Source organism: Gymnoscopelus braueri (assembly GCF_963280865.1).
Source record: "Gymnoscopelus braueri genome assembly, chromosome: 19".
In the NCBI taxonomy this organism is placed as follows: Eukaryota; Metazoa; Chordata; class Actinopteri; order Myctophiformes; family Myctophidae; genus Gymnoscopelus; species Gymnoscopelus braueri.
Window position 1 is genome coordinate 13,828,408 of NC_137621.1, and position 12,419 is coordinate 13,840,826.

The 12,419-nt window shown below is 42.3% G+C and overlaps 1 protein-coding gene across 1 annotated transcript in view; it reads right to left on the reverse strand.

Annotated features, from left to right (window-relative positions):
- Window positions 1-1,281: 1,281 nt before the first annotated feature.
- Window positions 1,282-12,419, reverse strand: part of ldlrap1b (low density lipoprotein receptor adaptor protein 1b) — a 54,434-nt gene continuing 43,296 nt past the window's right edge. Inside the window, exons 6-9 of the mRNA XM_080413992.1 lie at window positions 12,201-12,299; window positions 8,575-8,708; window positions 7,776-7,810; window positions 1,282-3,324 (exon numbers count right to left, since the gene is read on the reverse strand). Coding sequence (XP_080270118.1) covers window positions 3,183-3,324; window positions 7,776-7,810; window positions 8,575-8,708; window positions 12,201-12,299 — 410 coding nt within the window. The 3' untranslated portion in view covers window positions 1,282-3,182. The remainder of the gene's footprint in view (window positions 3,325-7,775; window positions 7,811-8,574; window positions 8,709-12,200; window positions 12,300-12,419) is intronic.

The following is a 12,419-nucleotide window of genomic DNA, read 5'->3' on the forward strand; positions in this document are numbered from 1 at the left end:
GCTTTCTGTGGCCTCTTATGATAATCGAGGTTACAGAAGCCACTAGGAACCATGGAAGTCCATTCAATCTCTAGCGCTCTTACCGGGACGAGATACTGTACGTCGACATCCAAGTCAAACACATATGATCACGGTTCCATGCCATGCGTTTAGGCAAAGCCCCTGCTGTGCCCTAAAAAATATGATAGAACAGGCGCCAAGATGGCGTCTCCATCAGTGCCCAACTTTTCTGAAAACTCATTCTCAGAATGCTCTGCCTTAGGCACACACACATCACAACTGTGGAGGAATAACTGTCAGTCACTCCACTGCAGAGGCGCACAGAATAATGAAGCATTCGAGGTGCTGGGGCAGTGCTGGAAGGCAGCACCAGCATCTGACAGGGTGTCATTTGGATTCAGTCTAAAGGTCTTTCTGGTAGCCAACCAATGGTTTGTCAATTCCAAACTTTTGGGGTGTTTTGTGGTATGTATGTATCCGTTCTTCACCTGCAGACCAAACACAGGGGTCATCGCCATGTTGGCTTGTGGTGGAAAGTTGTCAAAATTGTATTTTTGCCACGGACATACAAAATGAGCAGACAATAATATTACCAGAAACACAAAGAGATAGCCTTGAATGACCATACCAAGTCTAACTCTGAGAGTGTACGACGCGATGGGTTGTGCGCTTGTAGATCGGCTATTTTCAAAATTTGAAATAGGCCTGACGTGGTTAATGTAGGTTTTGTAATAATTCAAATCTACAAAGTAAATAAAGGCTTCAAATAATTGTAGTGGAGTAAAAAGTACAATATTTGACTCTGATATGTAGTTGAGTAGAAGTAAAAGAAAGAAATACTCAAGTAAAGCAAAAGTACCACAAAACTGTACTTAAAGGGATATTTCACTTTCAAATAAAATAAACATTAAAAATAAATATTAAAAAAAAATGAAAGAAGTTATGGCAAAATCACGGCCCCCTCACACATTAGTAGGACACTCTAATGCGTGAGGAGGCCGTGATTTTTCCATTATTTTTTTCATTTATTTTTAATATTTATTTTTAATGTTTATTTTATTTGAAAGTGGAGTATCCCTTTAAGTACAGTACTTGAGTAAATGTAATTAGTTACTTTCCACCACTGACACCTTCACATTCGTAGGGTTGTCCATGTGACCACAGCAACTGAGGTCCATGTCAGGTGACCTCATGTCATGGGGTCAATTAAAAAAAACACAAATGCATACAATTCAACCATGTACAGAATTAGATTTAGCAAAAAATAAAAGCACGATAAGGTAGGCCACGCACTGCCAATTTTATTGAAGTTTGTGTAAATGAATCAGTTACTTAAATTAATTTCAAAAGATTAAGAAAATGTCAAAGATAACACTGCGACCCATCCTCCAAAAAATACACTAGCAAAAACATAATTGCAGCAGTATAGTTTAACATACTGTAACAGTGGTATATAACCTATGCCTTAATAAGCTTGATGGTATTGAGGGTCATTTCCTCTAATTGAAATATGTGCTTTAGAGAGGGATGTGAGTGGAGTGCAAAAATAGATTTTGCAATACAAAAAAAATAAGATTGTCATCTTCATTTCTTTTCTCTCTCACACGTTTAGACATAATACACACACACACACACACACACACACACGTGCACACACACACTTTGTTAAAGCCTTATTTGACCATCCAAAAGAACAGGTAGTAACTTTATTCCTCTCCACCTTTTCGCCAAGGAATTCTGCCCATCAAAACCAGTTAACCCATTAAAACCAGGAAAGCCTCCTCGTCATTTTAGATTTTTGCGTTGGCCATTCAAAAATAGCAGATGTACAAGCTCACAGCGCATCACTTCGTGCCACGCTGCGAGCTTGTACAGCTGCCACTTTTTAACATTTTTGAAAAATCTCGACAGTGTGAGAACTACCGATTCTGAAGGCATTTGTAGAATCGGCCTCGGGCCTTAACGGGTTAAACCGGATTTATATTTAGGGTGAGTTTGGAAGTACGCTCTGAGAATAGGCTCAGAGCGGTCAGAGGAGACGCTCATAAACTAACGTTGCCATTTTTATCTTTTAAAATGAACTCAAAACATTTCATGTATAAACATGATTATGACCGGTTTTGCTAATTGCTACATACATGTTGAATACTGTCTAGGCTCCTACCAAACAAGCTGCAACCATTGCATTTTTGCAATGGTTGCACTCCCTCCTCCATTGTTCAGACACTTGAGACAACGCAGGTTTTCAGTCGGAGTGGTCAGTGTGCTCACGATACTTTCAGCTCGTTTGGTATACTTTCAAAATGCATCTACTGTATGTTTAACAAAACAGTTCATGTTCATTTAAAATATTAAAATTGGCCAAATCATTTTATTAGCATCTACTCTGACATTTCATATATGAACTGATATCAGAGCACTCTGATGTCAAAACCAACATTTTCTGAATGCAGAGCAGATTCTCGGCATAATTCTGAACACACCCTTAATTGCACGCCAGTGTCAAACATCGAAAATAACAAATCTGCAAGCTCAAAACATGTAGCAGTGCAATGCGTTGTCAGCTTGTAGATCGGCTACTTTTGGAGCATGACATGTTGTGCAAGCAAGTATAAATGAGGCATTACACCTCGATAGCCAAGTGTAGGAAACAGCACCCTTGCATGTCCTTAATGACATAATAATCTGTGCCAAGCAAGTCATCTTTATAGTTCCTTTGCTCTCACTTTGTACATATATACACAAACATACTTGAATATAATGAATAGAAATACATAGGCTACAATAAGCAAACATACAAATGATACAGTGAGTGGGTAAACTGAAAACAAAAACAAAAAAAAGGAACTATTACAATGCTGACTGTAACAAACATTAAATGACTGCGTGTTCCTTTGATAGAAAAGGGATACATTGGTATGTAGTACTGTATTGCTTTGGTCTGTTCTGTGAGCATGCAGCTCATGAGGCCCCCACCTTCTAGCCACATGGATGCAGTAGCATCCAATAGCCACCAGATGGCACCATCGAGAGGACTTGGCAGCGAGGAAAGGTGGAAAAACCACACCGACGACGTCAGCAGTGTCCCTTTCAACATTTCTCCACATTTTCCAGTCATGTCTCGTGCACTTATTCCTCCTCGTCTTTCCCTCTTTTTTCCTCTTCTTGGCAGCTACTTCGCCTTAGAAGCCCAACGTGTCCTTTTGCTCAGCAAGGTCTTCCGTTTTGTCCCATTTGCCTGGGGACAGGCACTCGTCTGTGTTGAAGTCCTGAGGGGTCACCCCAATGTCCAAGACCTGGGGGTTAGTGCGAGACTCAGCGAGTCTGGCGGAACACAGAAGAAAAGAGAGGGACAAGTTTCAGTTTTGCACCTTTGCCAGCGGAGAATCGGGTTAACATCTACAAAGATGAAATGTGAAAATGCATGTGAGAAGTTATGAGCCACATATCTTGAGACCACACTTAAGCATGATTCTAACACACATCCACACACACAGCACTATTCCAGAACAAAAACAGTCATTATGAGGAAAACAGAGTCACGGTAGCTCGACAGTGGCAAGAAATGGTTACCTATAGGTGACAATCACACCACACGGCGACATGAGACTTACCCCCACCACAATTACAACCTTTACAAACACACGACTTCCCTTTTAAAGCTACAATCCAAGGCTTATTTTAACGAATAAAATTGCATGTTTACCAATCTGTATGGTAGAGTACATTAATACAATATAACTAGCACACCAACACCTACTGGTTGACAAGGTCAATAAAGTAATTTGAAGCAGACGGCACACCTAATTGGACACTAGGCACCATGTTTATAGTTTGTACATTGTTGCAATTACCTCTCTCCCCCCGGAGAGGCATAACATGTCGGGATTGTAGATTTAACACATCAAAGCTACACATGAACACACACCGTTTTTTGCTCACCATGACATCACTCAAATCAACGGTGAGCACAATGCTGATGGAGACGGAAAGACCAAAACACAAGACATTCTGTGATGAGAACGTGTACAGAATGGACAGAGCTACGCTACGTTCCGTGGCGGAGAACCTTGCCATATGAAAGCTGAACGGATCACAATATGCAATATCGTCACTGGGGTTTTTTTCCCCCCTCTTTTGATCTGCCAAGTTTGTTGAACAGGGTTCTGAGCCATGTGAACATTATATATGGCTTCACAGGGACACAAGACACTACCATGCATCCTAATATTGGCCCAAAACCAATACTCAAAAAGACAGATGAGCAGGCTGCACATGGGAACAAAGACTAAAGTGGAAGTGAATGGGTGGTGGGATGGAGCGGAGAGGATGACATCGTTTACCTGAGTAGGATTCAAAACTATCCAGACTGCGGCTGGGGTGGTGGGGGTACAAAGGAAATATTACCAATCAGACAGTGGTTGATATTTCTATAACTGTCCAAATCTCAAATAACATTAACCCTTTAAGACCTGAGGTCGATTCTACAAACGCCTTCTAAATCAGTAGTTCTCGCACTTTCAAGATTTTTAAAAGATTTTCAAAAATAAAAGATGTACAAGTTTGCAGTGCGGCACGAAGTGACACGCTGTGAGCTTCTATATATCTGCTATTTTTGAATATCTAATGCAAAAATCTAAAATGCTTTCCCGGTTTTAATGAGTTAACATTCGTCTTATCTTTCTCCGAAGGCGCTGATCAGTTTATCACTAGATTGTATTACAGTAGTTTGTTCATTAGACATTTCATCATGCAACAACAATCTGCTGCCAGCAGATGGCAATGGCGTCTCACAGCAGTAAAGAATTATCCTGAGACTTTAAAATGGACCTATATTGGTCTCTAGGTCGAGGAATGCTGGATGGATGGGAAAAGGGTTTAGGCCCGGGGGTGACAGCAATACCCGTACGATCCATTTAAGTCACAAATCGTTCAAAGAATTAGATTAATTGTCAACAAAACACAAAAAGGAACTCAGAGAAATAGGAACACTTGTCAAACCGATTTAAAATTCTCTTTCCAGAATGAAATTATTGGTCATGGCCTGTCTGTGAAATGCAGAATTTTGATTCATGGACTTGCTACAGCCATACATTCCGCTACTCTGCACTGCTCGCTGCATAAACCACAGCATGTTAGGAGGGATGAAAAACAAACACTGGTGCCTGTATACGTAGTTCTTTGCTCAACATGTAGAGGAAACGTCTGACCTCAGTTCCTCTTGTTCCCAGAGGAAATCAGAGGAATGCAAAAATATAAACAATAAAACATCCCCGTCAATATCAAGAGTTTATATTTAGCGGTGCTTGGAGGAGAATTTCCACTCCATTCCCCGAGCACTGCCATTCCTTCAAGATGCTCTGGTCTGTAAGTTAGTAGAGTCCAGTTATTTGTTTTGTTGTGCTTTTTTTTCCAGTTAAGAAAGGATCTCTTTATGTAAGATGGAAAGACAGACAAGGTCAAGTAGATATTGTTCTCATGTTTATGTACCTACTGTACATGATAAGACTTTACATTAAGGTCGGGTCTATAATGCGTTATAACCACATTCATAATGTATTATAATACACTCGTTATGAATGTGTATAATTATGCATAACGATTTCTAACAAGGTTTATGAAGTATTATAACTTATAATAATATAGTTTAAAAGTGCTGGTCATAATGCATTGTAAACTGTGTGGAACAGCACATTATAACTATCAGGTAACACTTTAGTTAAAGGTCGGGACTATAATGCATTACAATCACATTTATAATGCATTATAATGCTTCATTACACTCGTAATAAATGTTTATTATTATGCATAACAACTTACAACAACAAAGACACTTTATAACTAGCTAAGGTACTTAAAATGTGCTGTGCCACTGAGCTTATAAATATAATGCATTATGACCAGCACTTATAATGCGTCATGTGTGGTATATCAGATGATGATCCGTTGATTTGAATAGCACACTAATGGTATTACAGTATATGAAATAGGCACAGGTATCATAAGTTTGTTCCATGGAAAGTGTATGCGTGTATATACACTATAGCCTGCACAAGTGTTACAGACACAACATAACACAGACATCCGGACTGACCCTCTTATATAGAAGGATCCTGCAGAGCTACATCATCAAAATAAGAGCCTGGGAATATATAAACCGGTAGCATGTTGTATGAAAATAAACCACCATAATAAAGAGAATACCTCAGCCTTATCTGCAAAGGATTATCCACCGAGGCATAATACTGACATGAAGTATTATCCTCACTCAAAGACAAATTGTACAGCAGCAAAGATTTGAGTTACATATGTTCGCTTTAAAAATATATATATATATATATATATATATATATATATATATATATATAAATGATTGCAAAAAAAATCTAGATTTTTCAAAAATAGCAGATCTGCAAGCTCATAGTGCGGCACTAAAATGACACAGATGCGTTCCCGGATTAAACGGGTTTAGTGTGCAATCAGTTTCTCCTGATGTACAAAGAATTTTCATCCATTTCATCTTGGCTCCTGACTTTCCTTCAGATCCGCCAAATCTGCATTTCTGGGTCTGCGTCACAGCTCTCGGCGGGAGCCTCCTCGTTAATCACGGAGTGGGAAGATTACCGAACGTTAGGGCGTAATTACCGGGTGTGCGCAGACAAATAATCATCCGATAACGGGGCTAAAATGGACTCTTTAGGGCGTGATTACAGAGGGGCTGTCGAGCGCGTTCTCCCTCTTCTAAATGAAAGAGAGACACACAGGAAGAGAGGAAGGAGGCCACTGTCAAATTAGCAGAGCGGGATCGAGAAGAAGAGCCAGGGAGGGGGGGGGGGGGGGGGGGGGGGGGGAGTAAACACCAATAAAGCGGTGAATAATACTTCTTGGCTGACTCCAAAATAAACACAGTGGTATCAGAACCTAACAGGCGGCCACCAGTGCTTATCTAGTTCTGCTACTGATACAGGACCAGTGGAATGCATTTAATAGCAGTGGCGTCTTTGACTCTGTGGATTTGGATTAGTTTGTGGCTTGCACGGAATATGTTTGAGGAATGTTGATTAGCACCAAGAAAATACTTTTTGTAAACCTTGAACCTAGTTCACACACACAGGTTGTCCTGGTGGGTGCCACTGCCACGGCCCCCAGGGGTCTGCCAGGGTGGCCAACAGGAAAGTAGAGGATTTAAAAAAAAAAATTTAATAGACTATCTATAATCTATATCCGCTATTTGTTTCCTTCTTTTTTCTTCCAATTCGCAAAGGGTTGAAAACCAGAGGCTATGGCTATTTGGGGGTCCTTGGCATGGAAGTGTTTGGACTTCTCAACATTTATGGTTTTGGGTACTTGGCAATGAGAGCAAGTATGCTTTCATGTGATTCTGTCTCTCACACACACACACGGGTAGACCACCTTGAAAGGTTTTTTTTCCCCTTCTTCCTTTTTGCCTTTGCTCGTCTCTCTGAACAAAAATAATAACAGGGTATTTCATGACATTCTCCCCTCCCGGGGAGCTTCCAGTGGGATCACTGTGTGGATATGGCCTTGCAGAAGCAGCATGACTCAGGACGGCTGGCTGTCTGTCTGCCTGCCGCTAAACTCGGGGCGTGTAAACCGAGCCCGTCTCTCCCAGCCGCGTGAGCCGAGCAAAGAGGGAGTGGCCGTGTTTATTATGAGAAGGCCCTAAAACCGTGGCAGACGGCTATTTCCAGGACGCAGCTTGTGTGACTGCTGGAATAGAGGAGGGGTGGAAGAAATCCAAATGCACCGCTCACCTTGAGAAAGCCTCGTCCAGGCCGTCCTCCAGCTCCTGCCGGAGAAAACAAATAGATATTAGCCCACAGATGCTAGGGGTCACGTCCAGTGGCGGAAAAAGTACTCACATTTTAATAAAAAAAAAGGTTTTTCAAACTTTTACTTAAGTACAGTACTTCAGTGAATGTGCTTAGATACTTTACGTCCGTCCGGTCACGTCCGGACTGAACATAATAGGCCAACAGGGTTTATTTAGTTTAATGCTTGAGTGTGTGTGAGGCTTTTGCAGTTGTACCCTCGTGAATTGCACATCTGTGGTTAAGTAGAGCTATAAAATGCAGGGTCTGGGTTATGAGAAGTTCGAGTTCTAGCCTTTCCATCCAGTTTGCATACATTAACCACATGAACCCCTAGCGTCCCTGTTCTGGGCGTCGCACCAGGCAAACATTGGCGAAAGTAGGCGATCTGCAAGCTCATGCAACACAGTTGCGAGCTTGTAGATCGCCTATTTTCAGAGATTTGGTGTAGAGGGGAAAAAAAGGAGAGGGCCAAGTATAGACCCAGTCAAATAAGTACATAGATTTAAGTGGTTAATGTAGGTTAAAGGCAGAACCTCGCCTTCTCCTGCTATGTGTTAACATCTGATAAGGCAGGTTCTGTTCAATGCACCATTGTGCTAACTCAGGCCAACAGCACTATAAATATAAACTCCATCCCTCTGAATGCAACAGGTATATCACCAGGCATGTTTGACTTACAGTAACACCAATTCTTTCCCATCTTATCTAGCCTTAGCAGCTGGTTAATAGGGCACCTTACCCATACAATATTGTTGTTTCCAGCGGTGTGGTTGTGTACCATAAAGGGTTCTGGTTCACTCTCCATTGTTTCCGAGTGGACCAATGCCGCGTTGGCACCTTCTGCTAAGTCCAGAAGGTTCCCTGTAGCCACCTCTGCAAGACAAGACAAACAGCAAAAGCATGCATGTGAAATATTACAATAAGATTTGACACAAGACCCTGCCTTTATATAGCGATTTAAATACAATCTAGACATTCGCCTCAGGGTTCAAGTCCCATGGGATTACAATCTTAAGCGGTAGCTATAAGATAACTTCATTATGAAGATGAATGTGCTCCCAAAACCCATTTCCCAGGCGATTATGATTATCATACACCTGCGCCATGGTAAACAGACTCATAAAGGCAATCATATAAAATCCATCCTTATTAGGCCTCTAATGTGTCTCATCAACGAGACCATCTGTGGATTGTCACTTAGTGATAAGTGAGCAAGAAATAACCCTGTGACTTGCACACCTACCCGTGGAGACACCAGTGGTCTGTAATGGGATCGCTTTCTAATGGCTTAGCTGGCCACAATAGTTTAATAGTGTGCACGTGCGTGCATGTGAGCGTGCGTGTTTAATGTAGGTCAGTAGTGTGCAAACCCTAATGTCTAGCTCTTCCGTAGTTAGGCTGTTGAAGTCTCTTGAGAAGTGAGGTCAAAACTCAGAGTTTTCCAAATCTACCTTATTAGCACAAATCGAGTCTATAAAGTACCCTCTTATATCTCCGCCCTCCATTATCCTAAGATGACCTTTCCCCCGTTACGCAACCCCCTCCTCCCCAAAGAGAAAGGCTCATAAATGGCAGAGTCAGGCTGTAGCAGCAGCAGCAGCAGCTCGCCGACGCCGTTCTCTCCATCAACAACTGCCCGTTGGCATTTACAGCATTTTCCCTTTCACTAAGGAGGCAATTATCTGAAAGAGATTAGTCTTCTGATACGGGGGACCCCTGTTTGGTAAGCTGACCCCTGGAAAGCACTGACCCCACTCTTGGGCGAGTGATATCAGATTCCTGGTTTCAAGGAGGATGGATCCACCACGCTAACCGGAACAGCATACAAGAGCGACTGTATTCCGTAGCCACAAGCTGACTCAGAGGAAGGCATGGCCAACACCTACACATGCAGCAGATAATGTGACTGGCAGGAAGATTGGGGGACAGTTGGGAGGAGGTATCGTGTTTGGTAAATAAAGCTGAATCACCTCCGACAACAGCACTCACTTGTCTGACAGTTTGACAGCCTCTCTGATGAAGGAGGGTGAATTCTATCAGCCAGACAGAAAGGTACATAAATATAGCCTTGGGTTAGCGCTTAAGCCCTGCTAGTCCCGAAGCACCTCTTCAGGGTCGACAGTGAAACTATTTGACAAGAAGGAACGAGTTTCTCAAAAACACTGCCATACAATTAGGCTATTTGACAGAAGAGCTATGCAGGATTGGCCAAAAGTCATGCTGAATGCTTGACGGGATAAAACTCCAAACATATGATGCCAAGCTTCTCTGCTGGCCTGCTCTGTTTCCAAGGGCCAGTGCTCTGAAAAACATAGCAGATCATCCTCAAACCGCTTTGTCAGTCCAGAATGGTTCCATAGCCAGGATCCTGCTGTGGCAGGGGGCCACCGTGTTAGGCCACAAGTACTAAAAAGTGATGTTTTTAACCACTTGAACCCTATATACTTAGTTGACCAGGGTCCCCCAAGGCTCTACATAAACTCGGCCCGTTAGTATTCCCCTCTACACAGAGTCTCTTTGCCGAAAATTGCAGATCTACAAGCACACAACGCGTCACAACTCAACACGTTGTGAGCTTGTAGATGGGCTATTTTGGCCGAATGCTCACCCCAGAATAGGTGCGCTAGACTTCAATGTGGTTAAGGTTGATCTGCCTGAAATTACAGGCTGCAGCCTTGGGCTGTGCAATATAAGTGTTATTTGTAGTGATCCCAGAAGGGACATTACTTCTCTGCATTGACCCAGCAGTAGCTTGCTCAGACTGAGCGCACAGGGGAGCAGTTGGGCTTAAGTGTCTGGCTCAGGGACACTTAACCAGGTGACACAAAGCCTGGAGGAGTCGAGGATCAACTTCCGATTGCCAGATGGCCGCTTCAAGTATACATCTATCGCTTATCATCCATCATTGCAAATGTGTCCTGGAAAGAATGTGAACTGTGTTACAAAGTGTTGTTGAATAAACACTACAAAGCAACCACCAAGTCAGATGTGTGAGAATGCTTGAGAATGGCATCTGAAAATGACAGTTCTAGTTCGACTTCACCATGCTGTCCAATGGGATGAACATAAATTAGACAATGAGATTTACATATATACACAGATAGTGATATTTATTGATATTATTGCAATATTTATTTAATATTTATATTAGATATTGTATTTAGATATTTATATTGCCTAGCCATATTAGTGAAAATGGCATTTAAGTGAAAGGCTTGTGAATGATAGATAGATTTCCTTTATTATCCCGCGGTGTTACTGTATATATTTTTTACTATTATTATTACTACTATTATTGCTGCTACAATGTCTGAGGAACCAGAACAAAGACTTTTACTTCTTATGTACCTGTACACGAGATGTAACAATAAAGAAACCTTGAACCTTGTATGTAATGTTTATTTTTAAATCGTGTGGTCCCCAGACACAGGCACACACATGGGACAAGCGTGGAGAAAAACAATTGACGAGAGAGGGGGAAGGGACTGTCTAGAGGTAGTGCAGATCCCTTGTACCGCTGGGTTAAAAGGATGATTCTCATCTCCTCTCATCTTATCTGAGACCATGGGTTACAGATGGAGTTAATGAGGCCTTAAGGCTATCTACTTCAGTTACCGTCAACAAAATGTCATGCCTCTGGAATCTGTCTGCTAATAGGATGCCATGGAACAGTAACTTGGAAAATGTGGGTCCTCCCAAACAAACGGCACTTCCTGTTGTTAGAGCTGCTGTCATCAGACTGTCAGTGAATTCAACTGTTCTCCTCCACAGCATTCCACAAAAAGCTTGAAGGGAAATGTTAATGATGCAGTCGAGGGGTGAACCAATATTTATTTTTATTGCCACATTAACCCTTGTGTCCCCATTTTGGGCAAACGTTTTCAAAGACTCAAAAATCTTCGGTATACCTTTTCCAAAGTTGCAAAAAGAGTCAACAAGCTCACGTGTCGCTATGCAACACATGATGGGAGCTTGAAGTTCTGCCATTTCTGCTGCGCAACACCATCATACGACGAAGATTAAAATAGGGCTCAAGTGGTTAATGAAACTGGCGCTGCACGAAAAAGGAGCACTCTCTCTTCAAATATATATCACCGTTCTCATCATTATATTCGCCCCCCCCCCCCAGAAAATAGGCATGAAAGTCCAGTGGCTAATGTCCAGTGACAACAGATCCTGGAAAATAAAGGGCACCCGAGGAAATTATCGTGGATTATCGTGAGATGACCCGAGGCAACCAAAAATAGGCCGGACTCACTCCAAGCCATAGTTGAATAGCATTTGTTACCCGCGAGGCAATAATGTCAGGGGGGGGGGGGGAGTCAGAAGATGTGATGACAGGTTGACAGACAGACAGACACTCACCTCCTCCCTTCAGACTGCCCAGACTGGCCGAGCTGTCCGACTGGGAGCTGCTGGCTCCCTCCCCGTCTGAGGAACCAGATTTCACTCGCTTTTCCTTCTCTGTGTGTTGAAGATTGGGGGGGGGGGGGGGGTGGATGACAAAGAGAGAAGAAATAAGCAGTCAGCGAAATACAGCACAACGCTAATCATGCGTTCACAACCGCAGGGTTAGAGGTTGAA